The 27410-nt window shown below is 39.5% G+C and overlaps 1 protein-coding gene across 1 annotated transcript; it reads right to left on the reverse strand.

Moving 5' to 3' along the window:
- Positions 1-2080: 2080 nt before the first annotated feature.
- Positions 2081-27386, reverse strand: LOC127571360 (D-beta-hydroxybutyrate dehydrogenase, mitochondrial-like). The gene is made up of 6 exons (XM_052017660.1): positions 27255-27386; positions 15469-15529; positions 11013-11126; positions 9898-10039; positions 8665-8817; positions 2081-4251 (listed from the first exon to the last, which is right to left on the reverse strand). The coding sequence occupies exons 1-6, from the start codon at positions 27323-27325 to the stop codon at positions 3782-3784; spliced, it is 1011 nt and encodes a 336-aa protein (XP_051873620.1). The 5' UTR covers positions 27326-27386; the 3' UTR covers positions 2081-3781.
- Positions 27387-27410: the final 24 nt, after the last annotated feature.

Here is a 27410-nt window from a genome sequence, read left to right on the forward strand (position 1 = left end):
TTGAACGTTCTCAGTATTCACTTAAAAGTTGACTTCTTTCATATGGATAATGTTGCCAAGTAGAATAAGAAAAAAAATCAATGGATACTAGCAGAGATAAATGAAATTATCGTTGAGAGAAAATGATAAAATATTAATGAGATAAAATAGGAATAAAACAGTGAGATTTGGCAATAGAAGTTTTAAGAACAAAAGTAGATTTCATTCCACTTTTAATTAAAGCTAATCTGTGATATCTACAGGTGCAATTTTCAGATAAAATAAGGTTTTCTGATTTCTTAGATCAAAAATTTCCTTTTGTTTTTTGGTCTCAAGCAATCAAACTTGTTAAGAAAACATGCCTGACTGCGAGCCATTCTCAGCTGAATTGCCTGTGGCGTGGAGTTGAGATTTGTCTCCAAAATTCCAGCCCCTTGTGTATGTATTGTTTCACTCTACTCTTTTCACAAAAAACATTTCACAATTGTTTCTATAAACACAAAACCAGCTTTCCTAGAACTTCCGATGTTGTACGACAAAAAAAAAGAAAAACAGCACAGAACAGATTATAAAACTAATCGTCAAAAAGGAATATAAGTAGAGGGATAAAGAGCATAAAGAGCAAAACAAAGATAAGTAGAACCACTGATGAGAGGTCATATGACAAGTTGACAGCTAAGTTCCAACACTAATGTTCTCTGGTGCTGATGGCACAGAAAATTTTGTGATAGGATTGCAGTAGAAGTTAAATTGATTGGGACACTGTAAAAAAAATGGATTCTCAAACAAAATAGTGATTGATCAGACTACTACTTTATTTCACTACTACTCCCTTGTGGAAGTGATAATGTGGAACATTTTCTTTAGATGAGCTCTTGTTTTAGTTTGGATCTTTGGAATCAGGGAGCATTTATACAGTGCTTTTTGAGAAGTTGTAGGTAGATTCATGTAGATTGCATGGTCTGTTCAAATGAAGCAACTTGAGACAGAAAAAGGTCTTTTCTAAAATCTATGGCAGTGAAATGGTTACCTTTATATGTACAAAAATGTAAGTCATAGAGCAAATAAACAGATGGAGTACTGAAATATTCAAAGTCCAAATTTTCTTGCCACATTAAATCAAATCCTTTTAACACACAACATTCACAATCCAGTTCAAACGTGACCAACTTAAAAATCAAAAATTACACATTGCTTTGGTACTGTGACTTGAGCATTTTCAGTCCCATAAAACTTGTTGCAGAGTGTTATTTTGCATTTCGTCCATCAGCTTAGTTATGATTCAATGGGAATTTTCAACTGATGGTGATAATCTTGGCCAGGACAGTGGTAAAGCTGGATACAGACTGTCAGTATGTATTCTGCCTAGAACTGACCTTCAGGCCACAAACCTGTCATGAGGCTTAAGAGTTCAGACAGAATTTTAACATTAGTAGTCATTAACAAATAGAGCAACTGTGGAAAAGTTTCTGCAACAGATTATTGCTTTTCACACAATTTAAAAAGTAAACACCCAGGCAGCAGGCACACAGCAACAACTCAATTCATTCATGTAAACTTCTTAACATACCAAAACCTGTTAAAGCACTTCATGGTCTTAGAATCAATCAAATTTACACAGTAAACAATGGTGATTCAAATATTTGATCAAAGAGGTCAGGGGGTGTGCATGTGGACTTGGAATCGATCAGGGACATGGAACTCTCCTCATAATCATTCTCCTGTATAGCACATGTGAATTATTTAAGTGTTTATGATGCCTCTCTGAAAGCAAATTTAAATTCTTGTGAGCATACAAGAAATTGAGATACAAGAAGCAGAATTTTGAGTAAGCTCAGGCTCAAGGAAGCTACAAAGTTGGAGACTGACTATATAATTGGAACATACATGGTTTCAATTATTTTTGTTGCAAAAATTAGTAGAAACGGGGTTTGACAAACTTTACAGCACTAATAAGGACAAGTAGAAACATTGTTCACAAGTGTCCTAGCTTAATTATGCAGAAAGACTCCTTATATGCAGGCACAGTTATGGAAGCACTTAAGGTTTTTTTTCCCCCGAGAGGCAGTTCAATGCTACTAAAAATAAATATCAACTTCAAAAATGTTCTATTCAGTGCAATTTTATTAGCTTTGTAACATTTCAACTGGGAATCTTAAACATAATTCACCAGAATCATTTTTAAAAACACAATTTTGAACAGACAGGAAACTCTCAATTTCTTTACAGTAAATAAAGGAATGCTGAAATTCAGCACTTAAAACATTAAACATGAGGCAAATTTGCTAAATTACTCTTAAATGCTCTCCCCCAAAAAAGCACACCAAGGTTGAAATAACCTGCAGTTTATGCTTCAATAATTTAGAAAAAGGGATTACAGTCATTTGAGAAAAATAAGTACTTTATTGTCTTAGAAGTCATGTTAAAAATAAAGTAGACACAATTTGCTTAATGCTGGGTCTTTTCAGGAAGTTGAACAGATGTAAACATACAAAATCACATGAAAACTGTGCAGGATATGTTCTTTAAATGTAGTAAAAGTGTTTGAATTTCCAAATGCAAACACAGGGTGCAAGTTTGGGGCAGGTAGATGACTGAATCAGTTCACAGTCAAAGTAAACAGTGTTTCTGTAATTGGGTTTTCATCACGTGCAGAGTTCAGGTCTCGGCTGGCAAATGATGAATGGCTTCACAGAAGAGGCACCAGTAGTAACAGCTTTCTTTAGAACATGAAAAATGCTCAAGGTAGTGCTCAAGAAAGTCCTTCAGATTCCCTGAGCATTTCTTGAACAGGAGCTAATAGTGCATTTCATCTACATTCCAGATGAACTTAAGGTATGAAGGCCTGAGAAGGTGCAAAGGCTCCTTAGAAAATACTTTCCAAATGCACCATTTGGAAGGATAGGGACATTTGAAAGGACAGGAACACCAGTACCTCCTGATTTGGAAATATACTCATTCCTTCATTGCAATGGCTGAAATTCCAGAATTTGCTATCTACTAATATTGGAGTACCTTCAGTGGAAGGATTGTAATTCAGGTGGTAGCATTCTTGCCTCTGAAATAACAAGATTTCAAGTTCAAGCAGCATCATGACTTAGACATAAAATGTAGGTTGGCACATCAGTACAGTATTGAGGGAATGTTCCATTGTTGGATTTGATGTTAAACCAAGGCCCCATCTCCCCTCTAATGGAACAAAAGTAGGGGAGTTATCTTTGGTATTCTGACCAATATTTGATCCTCAAATCAATGATGCAAAAACAATGTATTGGTTGTAACCTGGCTGCTTACATTACCATTGTTATTACACTTCGAAAAGTACTTCCTTGGTTGCAAAAATTTTGGGACTATCCATGTCTGTTAAAGGTGCTATAGAAATTTCCATTTGTCCTGGAGGACAGCCAATGAATGTTCATCTCATAAATCACATCCATATCCCATTAAAGAATTAAAAAAGTTCCAAGTAGTTTAGCAAGGTGTTTAGGAGCCTAGTCAAGAATTGTAATATACCTACATTACAATTCCGATATCTAATATTACAATATATCAGAATTATAATATCCCTTCTGTATCCCTATACAGCAGGTTTGCAAATTTAGTTGCATATCTGTAGCTGTAATACTTCCAATATTAATCCAAGTAATTCAAGTTATAGAAATCACTGAAAAAATAGTTAACAGGACAATGAATTCTTCAGATTCAATTCTATAGATATTAAATCACCTTAATTATTACTTTCATCAGCAAGAAGTACAATGCCTTTCTAAAAAAATAAGCAAGCATCAGATTGACAGTCACCTCAATAAATATATATCCGGTCAGATATAGCCGCGGGAAAGTGCGTCATAATCTGCATCCTCAGCCACCAGTAGTAATCCATTGGATTGTAGCGGGTGTAGGGGGATGCAGAGGTCAATGCATGAGTGACATCGTTAATAACCATTGAAAGGTCCGTGGAACCACTCTCAAGATAAGATTTCATTTTTTCAACCTGTTGGTCAAAGTAGGCCTTCCCATAATCTTTACGGACTTGGTCTGGCAGATCATTCCACATGTTTTCTAAGATAATTTTGACACGTTCAGGATTATAAAGACTGGTGCCTGCTATGAAGTTACCAGGCTCAACAACACTAACTTTAACACCCCAGCGATGCATTTCGTAGCGCAAGCAGTCTGAGAAAGCCTCCACTCCAAATTTAGTGACACAATAAGGAGAACGAGCTGGATTGGCCATCCGTCCCAGCATACTTGTGATGTTAACCACACGACCTTTAAATGAGAAGTAATGAGAGATTCAAATGTTGCATTTTTTTTATACAAGTAAAGACTTTATATAATATTCATTCCTGAGCACATCATATCAAGGTAGCATCTGTGGAACATTGTAAGCAATGATTCATGCAGTTAATAAAGTATAAACGTTCTGAAGTCTGAAGGTCAGTGCACTTGTACAAAACGATGAAATCCATCAAGGTACCTACTACTTTCTAGGAAGTTTAACCTCTTGCCTCTGTAGAGGGTTGAGGAGAAAAGAAAGAGTTAAGCAGAAGGATTAAAAACAACAGAGAGTTGGTCAGCATGAAGTTGAAGGGACAATGTGAAGTGGGGGTCCCACTGGCATTGGCACAGCAGGTTAGTGTCAGTGTTGGAATGTAGCTATAGTGACTTTCCAACTTGGACAGCTTTCAGCACTGAACATTTTCCCCCACTATCCCTGATACAGAGAAGCACAGACAATTTTGAGGTGCTTTGTACCAGGGACAGTCTGGCAAATAGTACATCTAAGCTCTGACAATTGTGGACTAGCAGCTAAGGTGATTATGGAAACCAGCAGGAATTTGAAAGTATCAAACAAACAAGTACATATATGGAAAAGGAGTCGCCTTCTAGCCATATAATTGGCTGTGAAATCAAAGCAATGTCTGGAAAGTTTACAAAGAAATATAAAAAAGGTGCCTCATGAGATGACTGGCAGCATTAACTCTGGAGACCAACAACTGCAGAAGACCCTGGTGGTTGAATTAAATCTCTGATTTGAAGAACTTGTTGCATCGATCCCTGGCCAGGTAATATCTGAATAGGATTGATGGGTTTTGGAAGTTGTGAAACTAAGTAAAAGAGTTGTGTAACTAAAGAGTTCATGCAGTTTTTTTGGTACTACATAGTGAATTTTTGAGTTGTTTGAACTAATTGTGATTAATAAAGAAATACAGTTAATAGGCAAAGTCATTATCTGGTGTGGTTTGTCAAGTGCTGCATTTAACTGGCAACACCTCTTTAAGCCATTGCTCCCAATAGGATGCCCTACAAAGACCTCAGCTCCATTTTCAGGCCACTCTAGCCTTGAAATGGACAAAGTGTGGAATTTCTAAACAAGTGACAGTTGTTTTACTGCATTCTATCTCCCTACCTTAGCAAAAAGTCTTGAGCTAAACACATAGAATCTGGGAATGTCTTACCACTCCAGCAGATAATGAAAAATTACAATAAAGTGAACTTGATTGCAAAAAAATTATGGCAGGCACATAGATAGTTTAAAAGTATTGATTAAGTAACTTGCAAAGTCATATTCCAATACTGTCCTGTAAACACAGATGTAGGATTCCGCTTTGCTTTAGCATCATAATTAAATTTTTAATTTCTAGTTACTTATAGATCTGCCCAATAGCTCAAATGAATGAAGTGGTTAAAGTTGATCTTTCCAAGGATGATTTAGGTTTTAATGTGTGGGGATTCAATGTAGTTGAAAGTGGTGTTTGGCAGCTGTTGAAACTGCAGGATTAGTATTATTTTAGTGGCCACATTGTGAAATGAGATTCCAAGGTGATTTTGAGATAATTAACGTATTAATGAAGACAGCATTGTTGTTCTGAAGAAAGTTTCCCTTTTCACTGGGTTTTGTTCATAGAAATGTGTGTTATTCTATAATGAATCAGAAATTAATGTGTTCACAAGATCTGTCAGTAAAGATTTTACGTATTCCTTTAGCAAGTTGTAGAGGGAATAGAGTGCAAAGAAAAATTGACAAGATTAAAACAGTACAAGTGTGTTGAATCTATATTTGGAATTAGTATCAAATTATTGTCAACAGATTTTTTCTCATTAATGCAATACAGAACTGATGATGAATGTAAAAATACCATCTCCAGATTGTGGCTGGATTGGGTTCAACTTTTCACTCGATTTATGAACTCACAGAAAATAAGTTCACATCAATAAATTGATAAAGGATTCTTGCATATCCCTGCACATCCCTTTCCAAACTTGCCCACTGACTCTCTCTCATAAGAAAAGGCTTTTTTAATTAAGCCCCAAAATAGCACATCACATTATCTTCTAGATTTTCAACATGAATGAGGTGATTGCCAGATGAAAATTTGCCCCTGAATTGTGTGGCTTGAGAGGCCATTTCAGACAACAATTAACTGTCTAGCTATGGGTCAGGAGTAACACGTAGGCTAGACTGGTGAAGGGCAGCAGATTTCTCTCCCTGATGGACATTCAATGAATCAAATGGTTCTCAGGTCAATCCAACAGTTTTATGGATTGAGAGAACTTTAAAAAAAATTGATAAAGAATACAAAATTAAAACAAGCACAAAAGTAGCCAGAAAATTCCATCAAAGCACCCTCTTCCTTTCTGAAGACAGATGAATATACTCATTTAATGCCTCAACAATGTCCCCAGCATACATGTGCATGTTTCCATTTTTGCCCTTAATGGGCCCCAATTGTTCACTACTATCTTTTAACTATTTATAATGTTACAGACTCAGTGAAAGTCCCTTTAAGATAGAGAGTGTGTGTGTATGTGTGTGTGGGGCGTGCTTACGTCAATAGAACATAAAGGACATAATGACGTTGTTGAAGAAGTTAGAAGGAGAGAGAGAGAGAGAAGGGAGAGAGACACCAGCCTGCTTGTTTTCTCTATCGATGGATGAGAAACAATAACTGTGTTTGCCACTGAAATCCATGTATGGAAGTTGGAAGTAATCCGGTGGAGTTCACTTTGTTGTTGACCTGTAGAAGGAAACAGGTATTTGTGTGTGGACGACCACGATTCCGATGCTTTTCGGGGTGAGCAAGTCACTACCGAATAAACACTGGAGTGTCATTTGGGTTCCATCGTGGAACATTTGGATTTCATATGTACTCTCTCTCTGTTTTTCTACATCTACGTCTTATCTTCAGACAATGGTGGTTGTTGAAGAAGCCCTTGCTCATGTTTCACCTTATGGCTTGCGGAACTGAACTTTAAGAACCATTCCGGAACTGGGAGTTTTGGACTTTGCCACACACACACACACACACACACACACACACAGAGTTTAGTTTTTGGGGTTAACCTTCAAGGTTTAACATTTTTGAATTCTAACATACTAACATTTTTACTTTTATTTTACGTATTATCATAAGTAGTGATTAATAAAATAGTTTTTAACACTGAATCATGCTCAGTGTGGTTCTTTTGTTGCTGGTTCGTGACAATAAGCCTATAGAACATTTTTGAATTCCCATTTATATTAGCAGCTAATCTTTTCTCACATGCTGTTTTTGCCTCTCTTATTTTAATTTTCACTTACCACCCCCCCCCCCCCCCCCCCAACCAATCCTTTCGTAATCAGCCTGGTTCTCACTGGTATTACACTGCCACATGTAGCTGTCTTTAGCTTTACCTTAGTCTATATCTCTTTCATCATCCAGGGAGCTCTGGATTTGTTTCTTCTTCTTTTGCCTCTTGGGAATGTGCCTCAACCTTACCTGAACCATCTTGCTTAAGGAAACTCCATTATTTTGTTACAGTTTTACCTGTCAACTTTTAGTTTCAGTCTACCTGGGCCAAACCTTATAATATCACTATCTCTCAGATGTTCATGAGAAATTAAAAAGGGGGAGTACTGAAATGGCAGAAATGTTAGACTAATAATTTGTTTTTATCTTCAGAAAATATACTAGAAATTGTGGGTAACAAAGAGTCCAATGAGTGTGAAAAATTTAAAGAAAATAATATTATTAAAAGTACATGAGAAATTAATGAGATGAAAAACTGACAAATCTGCTGGACTGAAGACCAACACACTAGGGTTGTAAAGAGTGGCTCTAGAGATACTGGATGAATTGGCTTTGATCTTCCAGAATTTCTTTGATTTGAGAACAATTTTAAAGGTTGGCACAACATGGTGGGCCGAAGGGCCTGTATTGTGCTGTGCTGTTCTATGTTCTATAATTGGAAGGTAGGAAGTTCAAGAAAGGCAGCAAAAAGATAACAGGGATTTATGTGGCAGTTAGCCTTAAGAAAGAAAATGGATGTTTCTAACAAAGACATAACAAAGAAGTACTTAAAAAGAAGCTGCCTTCAAGCAGCAGCAACCCTGCTGGATTTCCTGCTATTTAAAACCAGTTTCTCAGCTTCCAATGAAGCACATGAGAAGTATTGTTAATTTTATTACGATAAAATCCAAATTGGAATGTCAATCAAGTCATTCACCAATGTTTTTGGATGGACAGAGTAGATTCCTTGCCCAGCACAAACCTGCGCGATTTATGCAGATGTAAAAATTTAACCCTACAAGTCAATACATTGTAAAGCATCTTACAGAGTGGTGTAAATGGCCAGTCAGGTTACTGAATATCTAAGTTCACTAAAAACAATACACACATACTACTCAAACTCATCACTCACCTTTTGCTCTGCGAATATATGGAAGGAAACCTTTGGTCACACGGACGGTCCCCCACAGGTTAACCTCTGCAACCTCCTTATAGGTATTCATGGTGGTGAACTCTACTTCACCAAAAGTTGAGATACCGGCATTGTTAATCAGTCCCCAAAGACCTAATCAAGAAATTGTGTTGAAACAGCCTAGTCATGAGATTTATTTGAAAAACATGATTAATTGTAGTGCTTCATCCAATACATACACTTTAAGAGGGCAGTGTACTCCCATTTTTCATCTTGGAAAACACATAAGTTTTCCGATTCTTTTGTGATGTGCATGTCACTCCTATCACTGAAATGTAAATCATTAAGTAAGGTTTCTCTTTCCACTAAACAACATTATTTCCCCAGTTAGGCAGTTTTGGTACTCCAACCCAATGTTATGTTGTAATCAGACTACTGAAATTATCTCCAGAACCCAAGAACACACTATTATCAAATTGAATCACAAAGGTAAAATAATACCAGTAATTTACTGCTCTACAAACACACACAATTCCAATCAATTACTGGACTTGAAATGTAAACACAATAACTCCCCCATCCTAACCAGTAAATTTAACACTATGGAAAGTAAAAGCAAAATATTGCATATTACAGAAACACAAAATAAAGCAGAAAGTTCTGGAAATGCTCAGTGGGTCTCAGATGTGATGAGACAGGTCGATGACTTCTCATCAGAACTGAGGAAAACTTGGAGATAAAATATTTTGGTAGGTACTTTCCCCTGACTGGAGCAATGCTGCACTGAAAACAGCAGCTGGAGGAAATAATCTAGCGGGTGTATAGACAGTGAAACTGAGAACAATTTTGAATTTTTTTTATGCACATGTATTCTAACCCAGAAGTCCCAAAGTTGGCGTCACTGATTCACAGGCTACACAGTTTTTCAGCCAGGAATAAAAATCAATCGAATTGATGAGAATTTAAGGTATTTATTCAGAATGTTTTTTCTGTAAAATATACCAGAAAGTGCAATATTTTCAATTTGTAGGCTGAGGTTTGTTTAAGTGGTAGACTACGCCATAAGTAATGCATAGCGCAAAGCTCCACCCTGCTAATCAAATAGATGTGGATTGCATGTTCCTCAAAAATAAACTTCTAAATTTTTATTTTTTTTTATAATGTTATTTCATCTTTTACTTTAACTGTGTGCACATTCCAATACTTATTTAGTATTTACTGAAACCAACTGACCTTTTTCTGAATCCATCAAATGTTCTTTCACAAAATCCACTGCTCTCTCCACCTCCTCATCTTTGCAAACATCTAACTGGATGACAACCATCCGATCACTCTTCATGTCCTCCAGCTTCTTTGATCCTTCTCCACCTTTATCCTGAAAGCAGGAAGTCACTGTCAGTGCAGTATGTGTACTTTTCGATTCACCTTCAGCACAGTCGCTGGATTTTCTGTTTTCCATGGCATCTTAATACGCTCTGATTGGCATTCAAGAATTCTCACAGGTTGGGCTCTTGATGTTCAGGTTATTTTAGCACAACAACATGGGTAGCCCCCATCTCCTCCCAGTAGAAAGGCAATATTCATATTGATTTGATAAGATGAAATTCCACTCCAGCCAAATGTTATCAAAAATAAGTGAACATACAGCACTTAAAGATTTTGACCAAAATACATTTTTGACCCATGCCTAAAATAGTAATTTAAAAGTATGTTAATATGGATATTGGACTAGGACTGGGCATGCCTGTGATATGTTCACAGTTATTTTTCAATTTGTATGTTAAACAGCTAGTTGATTGAAGATTTAAACTTTGTGCACGTTTGGCATTTCAATCAAATTTATTCTTATGGAGTATTCTGAAAGCTGGCCTGGATAGCAAAATGGTAACAAAAGTACAAATTACTTTGAAGACCAGTTGATTTTATCCCTGAAGAAATTCTATTAGTTGCATATACTTTACTCAACCCTCATTTTCTGTGAAGAAAGCGTTGAATCTTCTGGGAGTTACAGTCAATGGGTGTTGGTTTCCCTCCAGCACTGTTTAACATGTGAATTGAAGATTATGTAACTGTGAACATATCAAAGCCAAAGCTGTCCTGTCCTTTCCGATATCCACATTTACATACTTGTGAATTGATATTTTAAGCATGGGTCAAATTAGTATTTTGGTCACATTATAAGTATATTTGATTATTTTGGTGATTATTATTAAAACATTAAAGGAGAATTTACTTTTCCTATTCTAAATCAATTACCTTTTAAATAAAAACCTTATGACAAAACATTTCTCTTTGATTTGAAATCAGTTTCTGAACCCTGCGCAATAAAGAAGATATACCATCTATACCTTTAACAGGCATCCTGCAAAAATTTTGAATCCTCTTTTGTGCAGGTGCTGGGCCAGTGAAAATCCAAATCCAGTGTCACATCCGGTGATGACAATACCTTTGCCTTCAGTTTGCTTTAAACAACAAAAATAAAATTATTGCAAGTTTTAGAAAGGACATGCAATTACGAGGCAAATTTCATCAAATAAGGACCTCCCAAAGTGTTTCTTGTTAAGGAAATAATTTTAATAGCTTGTTAGCTGTTACAAAGGATGTGCAGCTGCCATTTTATGTACAGCAAGCTTCCACAAATATGATACAGACCATTAATTTTATTTTATTCAATCATGTGATGGAGGTGTCATAGGCAAAGCTGGCACTGATTGCCCTCCCTGATTGCCCCCGAGGAGATGGCTGTGAGTCATCTTCACAAACAATAGGTAACAAAATGGCAGTATAGAGCCAAGAAGACATATGTGAGGTCTTAAATGAATACTTCTCATCTGAATTCACCATGGAGGAGGACATTGCAGTTAGAAAATTCAGAGATGGGAGTGTGGAATTCAAGAACAAATTACCATTAAAAAGGAAATGTTAGACATCTTAGTGGGAGATTCACCAGGGATTTCAGAGACTGGGTTTGAATTCCTTGGAGCAGACAAGGCCGAGACACACAAAATTATAAGGGGCATAGATAGGGTAAAGAGTGAGAAACCTACCCCTTTAGCAGAGGTGCCTATGTCCAGTGGGCATATGTTTAAGGTTAGGAGTTGGAGATTTAGAGTGGAGTAGAGGAAGGATTTTTTTCAACCAGAGGGTGATTGAAATCTGGTTTTTGGAAAAAGAAATCAGAATTCTAAATCTTCCAAATCTATACTGAATATGTCAGAAGGCAAAATTAGATATTCCACCTGCTGCATCATAACCAAAGAATGCAATCAAACATTTGCTCATATTAAGTTATCTGAATAATCCCATAAATTGTAACTTTTTTTCCCCATCAGAGGCTGTGCAATTATCTTTCAGCTAAAATACTCTGAAAGCTTAAATAATTCCACAATAATAAAAAAAACTAGAAATCACTATCCAGTTTCAAATATTAGGCACGTTAAAAAATTAGATCCCCAAAATTAAAAATAATGCAAACTACTGCCTTACTTTTAGCCTTTGGCATTAAAAAAAGCACACAATTAAGGCCCAATCTGCCAGTTTTTACCATTTCAATTTTATACAATTTTCTTCTGACTCCCTCACACATTTATGAGTTCTCAAACATCATGCAGTCACCCAACTTGTTTTTCCTCCAAGCTCGTTACAATTAATTTCACCAAGTTCTACTTAAAAAGTTTATTCACTTTTCATTTCCAGTTCTAATGAATGATTATTTTTCTCTACAAAATTGTTCACTGACCTACTTTTAAAAATATCATTGAATATCTGATAACATCTGCAATCAACTTACCAAGGCTTCTTCAACAGCTTCTTGCTTCTACTACAAATATTATAGATTCATAGAGTTATATAGCAGCGAAACACGCCCTTTGGCCCAACTATTCCATGCTGACCAAATTGCCCATCTAAGCTCATCCCATTTGCCTGCATTTGGCCTATATCCCTCTAAACCTTCCCTATCCAGGTACCTGTTTCACCCCATTCTCAAGTTCACTTGGACCATCTCAGACTCTTCTCTCCCTTTTCTGGATCTCTCAGTCTCCATCTCAGGAGACAAATTATCCACTGACATTTACTATAAATGCACTGACTCTCACAGCTACCTAGATTAATCCCAGCCTGTCTCTGGTTAGGATACCATACCTTTCTCTAGTTTCTCTGGCTCCATCCGCTCTCAAGATTAGGACTTCCATTCCAGGGCATCTGAAATGTCCTCCCTTTTCAGGAAGTGTGACTTCCCTTCTACTGTGGTTGATGGAGCCCTCTCTCGCATTTCCTGTTTCCTGAACTTCTGTTCTCATTCTCCCTTCCTCCATACAGAAAGGAGATGGAGTTCTCCTAGTCCTCACCTTTCAATCCACTAGCCTCCACTTCCAGCATATACTCCTTCATCATTCCCACATCTGCAACAGGATCCCACCACCAGCCACATCTTCCACTCCCCACCCTTTTCCGCCAGGACCACTGTCTCTGTGATTCCCTGGTCTGCTCATCCAACCCCACCCATCCCTCCCTGACACCTGCTTTTTCCTTCTGCAGCATCAGAAGGTGTAATACTTGTTCCTACACCTTCTCCCTTACTATCATTCAGGGACATAAACAGCCCTTCCAGGCGAGGCAAAGGTTCATGTGCACCTCCTCCAACCTCATCTATTGCATTCAGTGCTCTCAATATGGCCTCCGCTACATCAGCAAGACCAAGTGCAAACTTGGTGACTGGTTTGCAGAGCACCTACGCTCTGCAATGGCCATCCACAGCTTCCAGTTACATGTTATTTCAATTCCCCTTCCCATTCCCACACTGACCTGTCTGTTCTCGGCTTTGTCCCCTGCTGGAGTAAGGCCCAATACAAACTAGAGGAACAGCACCCCATATACCACCTAGGTAGTCTACAACCCAATGGTATGAACATTGAATTTTCCAGCTTCTGGTAATCCTTACTTCCTGTGTTCCCCTCTCTACTTCATCCCGATCCACCTCTGGCCCTCCCATTTTTGTCCCCTTTCCCATACCCCCTCCAGACCCCCACTCATTACCCCCCCCCCACCAAACCTGGTTCCATCCACCTACCAACCACACACTTCATCCACTGTATCTCCTCCCCAGCTGGTTCCATCTGCCCTTCATTTCCCCCTTAATGGTTCCCATTATCACCTTCCTTTTTTTGTACCAAGAGAGGATTAAAAGATGCTGGTCCAAGCCTCTGGAATCTCCTCACTCGTTTCCCTTGACAAGCTGGAATATGCTTTGTTTGGGCCCGAGAGACTATCTACCCTCAAAGATGCTATGCCCCTTAATACTTCCACTTTTTCCTATGTTAACCCATCAAATATATCACACTCTTCCTTCTTAACTGCAATAGCAGTGTAAATCTCCTCTTTTGTAAAGATACCTACAAACTATTTGTTAATAACCTCACCCACATCCTCCACTTTCACAGCGGTTACATTTTTTGGTTTCTAATAAGCCCTAATCTTTCCTTAATTATCCTCTTACTCTTTACACATTCATAAAACATTTTTGGATTTTCTTTGATTTTAATTACAATGTTTTCATGCCTTCTGCTTGCTTTCTTATCTTTTAATTTCACTCCACACTTTCCATACTCCTTTTGGCCTTCTGTAATATTAAGCTGTCAGTGTCTAACATGAATTTCCCATTTTTTCCTCTTATTTTACTTCCGCATACCTTATCACGGAAGGGATTGCTAAATCCACATTTGCTGGAATTTGAGAGAACAATTTTACCCTGAACCTCTTGAATCTCTTTCTTGATCCCTCCCAAGACTGATTGATCAAACAGTAACATGGCATGCCACAAATGCAATTGTTCATTGCATACTTTCCCCAGACGACAACGCTTCAAATCCCACAACATGAGCTTCTCTTACCCTTTACTCCACTGCTCTACTGCAACATTCACACTGAAATTACATGATTAATGTCCTAAATTGCTAATTTATTTTCCAATTTTAACATGAAGCTTACTGTAACCAAGTTTCACTAAAAGTTATAAAGCATTATTGAAGATTTTTCAATAACTTTTATCTACTTCATCTTGGAACACGGTTACGGACTCAGTGAAAGTCCCTTTAAGATAGAGAGTGTGTGTGTACGTGTGTGTGGGGCGTGCTTACATCAATAGAAGATAAAGGACGTAATGATGTTGTTGGAGAAGTCAGAAGAAGAAGGAGAGAGAGAGAGAGAGAGAGACACCAGCCTGCTAGTTTTCTCTATCGATGGATGAGAAACAATAACTGTGTCTGCCACTGAAATCCATGTATGGAAATTGGAAGTAATCCTGTGGAGTTCACTTTGTTGCTGACCTGTAGAAGGAAACAGGTATTTGTGTGTGGATGACCACGATTCCGATTCTTTTCGGGGTGAGCAAGTCACTACCGAGTAAACACTGAAGTGTCGCTGGGGTTCCATCGTGGAACATTTGGATTTCGTATTTACTCTCTCTATGTTTCTCTACGTCTACATCTTATCTTCAGACAACGGTGGTTGTTAAAGAAGCCTTTGCTCATGTTTCACCTTATGGCTTGCGGAACTGAACTTTAAGAACCATTCCGGAACTTGGAGTTTAGGACTTTGTCACACACACACACGACGAGTTTAGTTTTGGGGTTAACGTTCAAGGTTTAACATTTTTGAATTCTAACATACTAACATTTTTACTTTTATTTTACGTATTATCATAAGTAGTGATTAATAAAATAGTTTTTAACACTGAATCATGCTCAGTGTGGTTCTTTTGTTGCTGGTTCGTGACAACACTGAACTATAGAAGGAACTACTCACCACCTCCGATTTGCTTGCAAGCAGTCGAATAGTTGGGGTGCAAATTGCTGGCTGAACTCTCCTGAAACAGGACATCATAGGAAAAATATAAATTATTATATTAAGAACATAAAGCAGTTTCTAATAATGTTTTAGTACAATGAAAGAACATCTTTAACAAGTATTCTGGATTCAAGCTCATCAGATGAAAAGAACATAAACTTTAGACACAACAGAAAAAAAAGCAGGTAATGCTCATTCATTTACAAATGGAGTGTCATGTTAGTTTCAATTAACAAAGAAGGCCATAAATCAACCATCGTCGCTATGCATTCAAATAAAACTACATTAGTGCAGTAGATGTGTATACATAGTGAGTTATAATTTGCTACAGCTGAGCATTCTAAAAGAGGCTGGCATTAGTTGTGCATGCCATTGCAGGTTTAGGCTTTTACATTATTTGAATAGCATGCTGCTGAAAACGTGAGCTGATACTATTGTGGCGAGGCAAACAGAGCAAGCTTGTCCATTACCAATCAGATTGATGGATTGTAAAATTAGCAGCATGTGAAATGACAAGGAAATACAAATGACTGTCGCTGAATTCAATGTCAAATCAACTCAAAGAGAAATAAAGGAGAAGGAAAGAAAGATTTGTTTGTGAGGGAAAAAAGAGGAATTAATGACTAAGGAAAAAAAGACAATACATATTTAGAATTTTGCATCTTTAAAAGTCCCTGATGACCACTAAAACCTGAAGGAATGAAGCTTCACATGCAACAGTTCATTTTTAATGCAAAAGGATACTGAAAAATAGCAACTAAAAATTACACATTGGATTGAAAGGGAGAAAAATTAAAGTTTCTGTGGTGAGTTCAGTTTGTATCTACCAGAATCAGGTTTATTATCACTGACATATGTCGTGAAATTTGTTGTTCTGTGGCAGCAGTACAGTGCAAGACATAAAGACTTAAAAATTACTATAGGTTACAAAAATAAATAAACAGTGCAAAAGACAAACAATGAGGTAGTGTTCATGGGTTCATGGACTGTTCAGAAATCTGACGGCGGAGGGGAAGAAGCTGTTCTTGAAACGTTAAGCGTGGGTCTTCAGGATCCTGTACCTCCTCCTCCCTGATGGTAGCAACATAAAGAGGGCATGTCCCAGGTGGTGAAGGTCTTTAATGATGGATACCACCCTCAAGGCACCGCCTCTTGAAGATGTACTCAGTGGCGAGGAGGGTTGTGCCCGTGAAGGAGGTGGCTGAGTCTACAACCCTCTGCAGCTTTTTTCCATCCTGCACATTGGAGCCTCCATACCAGGCGGTGATGCAACCAGTCAGAATGCTCTCCCTCGTACATCTATAGAAATTTGCAAGAGTCTTTGGAGACATACCAAATCTTCAGTAGAGTTGCTGGCATGTCTTCTTTGTGATTGCATCAATGTGTTGGGCCCAAGATAGATCCTCTGAAATGTTGACGCCCAGCAGCTTGAAGCTGCTCACCCTTTGCACCGTTGACCCCTCAATGAAGACTGGTGTGTGTTCTCCCAACTTCCCTTCCTGAAGTCCACAATCAATTCTTTAGTCTTGCTGACATTGACTGAGAGGTTGTTGTTGCGACACCACTCAACCAGCTGATCTATCTCACTCCTGTACACCTCCTCATCGCCATCTGAGATTCTGCCAACAACAGCGGTGTCTTTGGCAAATTTATAGATGGTGTTTGAGCTGTGCCTAGCCACACAGTCATGAGTGTCGAAGAGTAGAGCAGTGGGCTAAGCACACATCCTTGAGGTGCGCCTGTGTTGACTGTCAGTGAGGAGGAAATGTTACTACCAATCCACACTGACTGTGGTCTCCCGATAAGGAAGTCGAGGATCCAGTTGCAGAGGGAGGTACAGAGGCCCAGGTTTTGAAGCTTGTTGATTAGTACTGAGGGGATGATGGTGTGGAACGCTGAACTGTAATCGATAAACAGCAGCCTGACGTATGTTTTGCTGTTGTCTAGGTGCTCCAAAGCAGAGTGGAGAGTCAGTGAGATTGCGTCAGCTGTAGATCTGTTGTGGTGGTAGGCAAATTGCAGCGGGTCCAGGTCCTTGCTCAGGGAGGAGTTAATTCTCACCATGACCAACCCCTCAAAGCACTTCATCACAGTAGATGTGAGTGCTACCAGGCGATAGTCATTGAGGCAGCACTTCTTGGGCACTGGTATGATTGATGCCTTTACCTCCAAATGCAGCATTGAGAGGTTGAAGATCTCCTTGAACACTCCAGCCAGTTGGTCAGCAGATTTTCAGTACCCTGCCAGGTACCCCGTTGGGGCCTGACGCCTTTCAAGGGTTCACCCTCTTGAAGGATGTTTTGACATTGGCCTCTGAGACAGAGATCACAGGGTCACCAGATGCTGTGGGGATTCACACAGGCGTAGTGTTATTCTCCCTTTCATTGTGTGCATAAAAGACATTGAGCTCATCAGGGAGTGAAGCATCACTGTCATTTATGCTGTTAGGTTTTGCCTTACAGGATGTAATGGCATGCAAACCCTGCCACAGCTGTTATGCGTCCAATTGTGTCTCCAAGTTCACACAGAATTGCCTTCTCGCTCTCACAATGGTCTTCTGTAGGTCGTACCTGGACTTCTTGTAGGGTCCTGGATCACCAGTCTTGAATGCCACAGATCTAGCCCTCAGCAGACTGCAAATCTCCTGGTTCATCCAGGGCTTCTGGTTTGAGAAAACGTGGTATGTTCTCAACGGCACACACTGATCCATACAGGTCTTGATGAAGTCAGTGACGGCTGTGGCGTATTCATTCAGATCTGAAGATGAATCCCTGAATATGGTCCAGTCCACTGATCCCAAGCAGTCCTGTAAACGCTCCTCTGCCTCCCTTGACCATACCTTCACAGTCCTGACCACTGGTGCTGCGGTCCTCAGTCTCTGCCTATATATCAGGAGCAGAAATACAGCCAGGTGATCGGACTTGCCAAAGTGCTGGCGTGGGATGGCACAGTAAGTGTTCTTGATGGTGGTGTAACAGTGATTAAGTGTGTTGGCTCCTCTGGTGCCGCTGGTAACATATTGGTGGTAGTTTGTCAGAGATTTCTTCAAGTAGTTAAGTCCCCCTTGATGATCAGGAAGGTACCAGGGTGCACTGTCTTGTGACTGTTGATGACTTGAAACAATGTGGCTTACTGCAGTGTCTGTGGCTGCAGATTTCAGCTGTGGTAGTTGTAAATGGGAGTATTTTATAATTCCTTTTGGAGCTGCACACAAAAGGTCTCCTCTCTCTGGCACTATCTTTGCCACGTCAATGCAACGCTATTCCATTGATTTCAATGAGGAGACACGCAGCGAGATGCTATTTTTGCAAAGCTAACTTGGGCAGCAACTTTTGGGTATTTATCTAAAAGCATATCGCCTCCTAGTCTGAAGCTGCTATATCATTTGCACTTAATGCCATACTGTTATTTCTGTAGAAGTAGAAGAGACTGTAGAATTAAAAGCAGAACTAAGAATCAATGAAATACTGTACTGAATTTAAAGATATCCAGCCTGATACCTACTGACTGATTATTCTATATAAAAGGCAAGGCCAACTGCAACATTCTGATTAGCTCCTGGCCATTTTGAACACCTGCAGGACCAGGTGTATTGGTTAAGGCATAAAACCTCTGAAGTAACAATATGACACAGGGGCCCTAACACCCTTGACCATTGCTATACAAAATCAAAGATGCCTTCCGAGCCACCCCATGCCCTCTCCTTGGTAAATCAGACCACCAGGCTGTGCTCCTCCTCCCTGCATACAAACAAACTGAAACAGGAGGACCTGGTACAGATAGTCGGGCAGTGCTGGTCTGAGAAAATACATGAGCTTCTATGCAACTGCTTTGAGTCAGTGGACTGGTCCATGTTCAAAGACTCAGCTACCAGTCTAGATGAGTATGTCACCACCATCATGGACTTTATCAGCAAGTGTGTTGAGGACTGTGTACCAAAGAGGACAATACAGGCGTTCGCAAACCAGAAATCATGGATGAACCAGGAGATCCACTCCCTACTGAAGTCGAGGACTGCTGCACACAAATCTGGTGACCCTGACCTTTACAAGAAATCAAAATATGACCTCTGGAAAGCTATCAGGAATGCTAAGAGACAATACTGGTTCAAAATAGAGTCTAAGACCAGTCGTCAGTTGTGGCAGGGCTTACATGCTATAACGGGCTACAAAATGAAGTCGGGCAGCATAGTCAACAACAGTGCATCCCTTCCTGATGAGTTTAACACATTCTATGCACGTTTTGAACAGAAGGGAAGTGGATTGTCACCACCCACCCTGACAGCCTCCAATGCAACTGAACCCGTGGTCACCGTCAAGGACGTAAAGATCAGTCTTCCAGAGAGTGAACCTGAGGAAAGCATCTGGCCCGGATGCTGTCCTGGGCTGTGTGCTCAGATCTCGTGCTGATCAGCTGGTGGGGGTATCTGCAGACATATTTAACCTCTCCCTGCTTCAATCTCAGATTTCCATCTGTTTTTAAGAAGACACCATCATCCCAGTACCTAAGAAAAACAAGGTAACATGTCTTAACGACTACCGACCAGTGGCTCTGACATCCACCATCATGAAGTGCTTTGAGAGGCTGGTCATGACACACGTTAACTCCAGCCTCCCAGAAAACCTCGACCCACTGCAATTCGCCTACTGCCAAAACAGGTCTATAGTGAATGCCATCTCCCTGGCCCTACACTCAGCTCTGGAGCATCTGGACAGTAAAGGCACCTACATTATACTATTGTTTATTGACTACAGCTCTGCCTTCAATACTATAATTCCAAGCAAACTCATCACCAGACTCGAAGACCTGGGACTCAACACCTCCCTCTGTAACTGGATCCTTGACTTCCCGACCAACAGACCGCAATCACTGAGGATAGGCAGCAACACCTCCAGCACGATTATTCTCAACACTGGTGCCCCACAAGGCTGTGTCCTCAGCCCTCTACTCTACTCCCTCTATACTCATGACTGCGTGGCCAGATTCTGCTCTAACTCCATCTACAAGTTTGTAGATGATACCACTGTAGTAGGCCATATCTCAAATAATGATGAGTCGGAATACAGGAAGGAGATAGAGAGCTTAGTGACATGGTGTCATGACAACAACCTTTCCCTCAATGTCAGCAAAACAAAAGAGCTGGTCATTGACTTCAGGAAAGGGGTGCGGTGTACATGCACCTGTCTACATCAACGGTGCTGAGGTCGAGAGGGTTGAGTGATTCAAGTTCCTTGGAGTGAACATCACCAATAGCCTGTCCTGGTCCAACCATGTAGATGCCACGGCCAAGAAAGCTCACCAGTGCCTCTACTTCCTCAGGAGCTAAAGAAATTTGGCATGTCCTCTTTGACACTCACTAACTTTTATCAATGCACCACGGAAAGCATCCTTTCTGGATGCATCACTGCTTGGTACGGCAACTGCTCTGCCCAGGACCACAAGAAACTGCAGAGAGTTGTGGACACAGCCCAGCGCATCACGGACACCAGCCTCCCCTCCATAGACTCTGTCTTTACCTCTTGCTGCCTTTGTGAAGCAGCCAGCATAATCAAAGACCCCACCCACGCGGGTCATTCTCCCTTCTCTCCTCTCCTCTCCCATCAGGCAGAAGATCCAGGAGCCTGAGGGCACATACCGCCAGGCTCAAGGACAGCTTCTATCCCACTGTGATAAGACTATTGAACGGTTCCCTGATACAATGAGGTGGACTCTTGACCTCACAATCTACCTTGTTTGACTTTGCACCTTATTGTCTACCTGCAATGCACTTCCCTGTAGCTGTGACACTTTACTGTATTCTGTTATTGCTTTTACCCTGTACTACCTCAATGCACCCTGTACTAACTCAATGTATCTGCACTGCGTAATGAATTGATCTGTACAAATGGAATGCAAGACAAGTTTTTCACTGTACCTCAGTACAAGTGACAGTAATAAACCAATACATGATTGATTATCTTCAGAGAATGTGATATTTGTGGATAAATTGAATAACCTGGAAAGAATGAATGTGCAGTTATATAGTACCATATCACATGAAGATACTTAAAATACTTTAGAACCGTTTGTAAAAAAAACAGACACTTGTTATATTGCCAATCATAACAAAGGAAAGTACAACAAACAGCAAATAATTGAATGACTAAAAATCTACTTTTTGTTTTAAATGGAGTTGTTTGAGAGAGAAATGAAGACCAGAACATACACTGTCTTTTTCAAATAGGGGGAATTAAATCTTACATAGATATGATTTTGCCCACATCTGAAATCTGGCACCTCCAATAATGCAGGATTTATCCAGCAATGCACAGAACTGTCACTAAATTATCAAGTTCAGAGTGGATCCTGGAATCAAAGCCATTTCATTCCAATGACAAAACTAATTAACTAAAATAAGGGAGACATAGATTTATGGAGGGGTTTTACACCTGAGGATTAAGCACATTCAATTGTTCCAATTTTTATGACACTTGCTGTCATAATGGGCATTCCAAACCACTTTGCATCAATACAAAGATGGTCATATAAAAGGTAGCCCTAGATTTAGAATTTCTGGAGAAAGTCATTTAGCCCATTATTCCCTCCACAAATCATTTATAAATTGACTACTCCAAACAATTTTACCTCCCAAAGAATTCTGTATTGTAAATAAAATAAAAATCCTGGATATTTATTTAAGCTTACATCCTACAATACACATTATTGACATGTTCAAAGTTCCAAAGGGTTCAAGTTGAGTTACAAAAGAACCCCTCTTTAATCATTTATTTCTTAATTTTCAGATTTGACAGGACTTTTAAAACCACTTTAGAAAATTAACATCCACTGTTTATTCTTTTATGGACCAACTTCAAAGTCAAAAGATTAAACCCCTATATTTACTTTCATTGGTTGATGCACGCCAGTAACATTTATAGATTACCATGTTTGAGGACATTTTAATTTTAATTTTTTTTTAAATTTTAAAAATTTTATTTACAGCGTGGTAACAGGCCCTTCCGGCCCAACGAGTCCGCGCCGCCCATTTTAAACCCAAATTAACCTACCCATACATCTTTGGAATGTGGGAGGAAACCAGAGCACCCGGAGGAAACCCATGCAGACATGGGAGAATGTACAAACTCCTTACAGACAGCGATGGGAATCGAACCCCGATCGCTGGTGCTGTAAAGCGTCACGCTAACCGCTGTGCTACCGTGCCGTGCCTCATAATGCCATTAGTTTACACCACAGAAGGTAACTACTAAACAGGGGGCAGTCTGCAATTGGCTATACTCCAGTAAGGTGCAAGCACCATATACTTACTAAACTTGGCACAAAACATGGTCTATTGAGAAGCAGTGATCCCTAAACTCCCATATGCTTTTGAGTCTTGTTTTACCTATTGAAAACACCACAGGGTCCTGGAAAGATACTACCAAAACTCTTTAAGGCTATTGTATATGTTAAATGTCAACTAATGTGACCAAATATCAGTGCCCTCTCCCAGGCCAACATTGAGACTCTAATTTCACTCAGTTGGCTCCACTTGGCAGGCCATGCTATTCACATGCCTGGCAATAAGATTTCCAGATCCAACACTCTATCCTCAGCTCTGTCACAGGAAGAGATTCAAGGATGTTCTCAAAGAATCCTTGAAAAAAAAATGCAGCATTCCAACTGACTCCTAGGAATATCTGGCCCATGACCGCTCAAAGTGGAGAAGGAGTGTTCAGGATGCCACTGAGAATCTCATGTGCAAGTGCTGGGAGCACAGAGAAGTCCAGTGTGAACAGTGAAGGGAGTGCACCATTTACAAACTAATCCTATTAGGCACATCCTGCCTTGTGTGGAAGCATTTGAAGTTCTCACCTTAGCCCCAGCAGTCACCTTAGAACCAACAGCACCAGAGTGGACAGAAGTAATCCTAAGAAGAAAGATACTTCTCTGGATTCTGAGGCAATAATGACAGCAAATCTAACGGAGTTTTGTAAAAACAACAGCAATGTCTGGAATTACATACCTGGATAGCTTAATGCAGAATTACAAATTGGTGTCAATGATTTAGCAAAGTTTCCCAGACAACAGCTTTCACCGTCATAACCAACTTGTTATCCCTTGAATTGACAAAGTAATGAACTAGCCACACTGTAAAGTAACCTGAAAATCTTATTTACATGAGGTCCAAGTGAGTTTTAAAGATAGCACCTTAAGCCATAGTTACTGCTTCACAAACCAGCTGGCCTTAAACAAATAATGAAATATCAGAAAAGGAAATTACATTTTCCACTTTAATTATATGTGTATATTTCAACTTTATTTAGCACTGTTTAATTTTTTAAAATTCTTAACATTGTTTTCTGGTTTCTAGATTGAGAATTCTTTAACATGATTGTCATCAAGCTGACTGAGCAATCACTGCAGCTGCTGGGTATCAGAGATTCCCTTCAGCCAATGCCTGACAGACCATTGGATCTTTGTGAAGAATTTTTCCCCCCCCCCCCAGGGAAGTGATGTCACTGTCACTGACTGCAAATTCTAGGCATAAATTTCCTTTTCTCTCCTGCTCATAGCTATTTATAAAGATTCTACATTAAGCTAAGCACTATTTCTCAGGATTTTCTCTTTTCTCTCCCCATCCTGCTACATAATTGATAATATGCATAAAAATCCTTAATTTCCACTGTTGTTGGTTTTATACTCAGTTCAAGTTAAAGAGTCTTCATAAAGCACAGGCTTGGATACCAACCACTTTGGGGTGCATCAGGAGAGATAACTAAGGATATGCTTCAATGCAACAGTTTGAGAAATCTTTTTTAATTGAGGAACAGGAAACTGAAAATACCACCACACTCCACTTTTAGAATGGAGGGCATCATGTTGCACAGAAGATAAGAATAGAAGGATGAGGCATGAATCAGAAATGAAGAACGACATGGAGACAGAGTACAATAAGCTTTTACAGAAATTACTATCCAAGTCCATGGGCCTGATGCACACATGTTCAGTGTGGCAGAAAAGTGACTTCAAGTCAGCTGATGAGAAGGTCATTAAAGCAACCAGACTACAAAGAGAAAATATGTAAATAAAAAGGTAGAAGAAACATTAAGGTGAGGTGCTTTGAAAGCTGGCACATGGGCTTTGAAACTTAATTTTTTTTTCAATCTTTTTATTAAATTTCAAATGAATACACATAACAATAGTGATTATACACATGGTGCGAAGAGATCAGGATTACAATAGTAACAATTAACATATACAAAGACAGGGAATAAAATATGTAATCTGAACCTCCCAATCTCTTACTAAGTGAACATGATACAAAAGGATTTGAAAAGAAATTTGATTATATGAAAAGAGAACCCCAAAATTAAAAAAATAATAACAAAAGCAAACCAAAAACTTCAAAAAAAAGCTGGACTGTTATTTCTTCGGTTAAAAAAAAATTATGATGTCGTTAGCTCCGCTCCTCTACATTCAAATAAAAGGTTATTGAAAGGGATTCGAAAAAGGTCTGCTTACATCATATGGAAATACCAAATAAATGGGCTCCAAATTTCCTCAAATTTAAGCAAAGGATCAACAGTACCACTCCTAGTTTTTTTTGAAACTTAATTCTGGGCAGAACAGTGTAAAACGTTAAAGATCAAGTAAGGGATGAATAGCTAAGCTAATAACAATGGTATTGGTCTTCTCAACATTTTTTTGGAGGGAGGTGGGCCACTGTATGGCAATGTCAAAGAGAGCTACAAATAGAAGAGAATTAATAATGAAATAAAGGATAATGATGGACAGGTATGACACAACCTTCTTGGCAAATATCTGAAAAAAAAATTTCCCTCTGAATAATGCCACCAAAGGGCAATGCGAAAAGGAGGACAGCAGTTGGAATCACTTGGAGACAGAAGGAGGAACCATTTCAAACACTGCTCAAGTTGTGTTGGTTGCTGTAGATAAGCCAAGAGTAGTAACATTTATGGCTGCAAAGTTTTTTCTTAGGATTGCACTAATTTTACTTTACATAACTAAACTGTCAGGCTGGAGGCACAAAAGACTGCAGGTGCTGGAAGCTAGAGCAAAAAACAAATTGCTGGAGGAACTCGGGCAGTATCTGTGGAGGGAAAGGAACAGTTGACATTTTGGGTTGAGAACTAGTTGTCCTGATACAGGGTCTCAACCCAAAACGTTGACCACTGCTTTCCCTCTACATATGCTGCCTGACTGGCGGTGTTCCTCTAGCAGTTTGTAAATCATCAGACTACCGGTCTGATATCCAGTACTAGACAAGCAAAATTTCTTCCAACTAAACATTGGGAAAATCAAAGCCATTGTTTTCAATCTCCACAACAAACACCCACTTAACCTTCAATTCTATTCCACTCCTCAACAACTATCTGAAGCTGAGCCAGAGAGTTTGCAGCTTTGCTGTCTAAAGCTGAGGTGAGTTTTGGACCATTTATCCTTTGGAATACTAAGACAATTTATTTCTGCCTCAATGTCATCTATTCCATGTCCCAATTCCATGTCACATCTTCTGCTGAAACACTAAACTGACAGTTGATTATCCTGACAATTAACTGGTCAACATCCCTCATTGTACCCTCTATAAATACAAGGTTATTGAAAACTTTTCTGCCTGAATCCCAGCCTACATAGTCCTGTTTGTTCATGCTGGCCTACACGGGCTCCCAGTTAAATAACTCAATTTTAAAATTCTCACCTTGTTTTCAAATCCTTCCATGCCTCATCCCTGCCTACCTTTGCAATCTTCCCTAGTCCTATAACATCCAATATATTCACACTCCTCCAATTCTAGCCTCTTGCTCAGCTCTAATTACTGTACTCCAACATTGGCAGCTGTGCCTTCAGCTGTCAAGGCCATAAGTTATTGGTGTGATACCTGGAAGTCAATTAAAGTTCTCTATGTAAAATGCTAACAGGATTCAAACAGATAGGTCTAGAGAAATAATTCCGTCTGGAGGGCGAATCCAGAACAGGCTGTCTTAAAAAAAATCATTATTTTTGGTGTCAAATCAGAACACTCGCTTTCATATGCTGCTGAGTGGAATTCTGGAGCTTGTTCTCCCAAAAGGCTTTGGGTGCTGGGTTAATTAATACTTCCAATAAAAGACTGACTTACAGACAAGTGTAACAAGGAATATGGATCAAGTATGACAGAAAGGTTAATTAAGACAACGTTGACATCCGCCTTGATTACTTGTTGGCGGAACAGGCTCCACACTGCTGCTCTAATGTCAACGCTCTTCTCACAACCACAAAAGCCATGAATGTGAAACTCCATGAACTTCAAATACTGCCTGATGACAACGTGGGCCCTTTGTACGGCTTCTCAAACGCTTTGCTTAGTGGTGCTGGCATATGTAAGAGAATGTACTGAACTGATGGTTCAATGATTGTAGAAAATTGCATATACCGATCGTATTTTATGTATATAATGAATAAAAATATTTAAAAAAATAAAAGCACTGCATGGAGCTCATCCGCGACTTAGACATACAATGAAAAACAAAAAAAATTATAAATTCGAGAGGAAAACTCCACTATCAGCTTGTGGAAAAGCAAATTAATATTTAAAATAAGTCAATTGAGCGAGAACACTGAAGCCTTATGAACGTAGAATTGGAGGGGCGGGATTTCTACCACGGAGGCGCCCAGTGGCCCGGTTGAAGTTCCCCACTCGTTAACCTTCTTGCTGGACTACTCCCGGATCTGTGTGACCAGCTCCCCATTCCACACTTCCCTACCTCAGTGTGGGAGCAGCTGCCCTCCGCAGCGCGGCCATAGCCATACCACTTCGACTCACGCAGCAGTACATGATAGAAGTAGATCCACAGCTGTCGCCTACTCCAAGGTCACCCTATTCTGCCGGCCTCCCGTGGAGCACTTTATGTCGGTGCTTA

The sequence above is a fragment of the Pristis pectinata genome, chromosome 6, assembly GCF_009764475.1.
Source record: "Pristis pectinata isolate sPriPec2 chromosome 6, sPriPec2.1.pri, whole genome shotgun sequence".
Lineage (NCBI taxonomy): Eukaryota > Metazoa > Chordata > Chondrichthyes > Rhinopristiformes > Pristidae > Pristis > Pristis pectinata.

Coding starts and splice junctions, on each gene's coding strand:
- LOC127571360 (XM_052017660.1), bottom strand. CDS start 27,325: ATGTACTGCTGCGTGAGTCGAAGTGGTATGGCTATGGCCGCGCTGCGG. Junction 11,127..15,468: donor TTGCAAGCAAATCGGAGGTG/GTGAGTAGTTCC, acceptor TGTTGTTTAAAG/CAAACTGAAGGCAAAGGTAT. Junction 8,818..9,897: donor TTTGATGGATTCAGAAAAAG/GTCAGTTGGTTT, acceptor TTTCTTGATTAG/GTCTTTGGGGACTGATTAAC.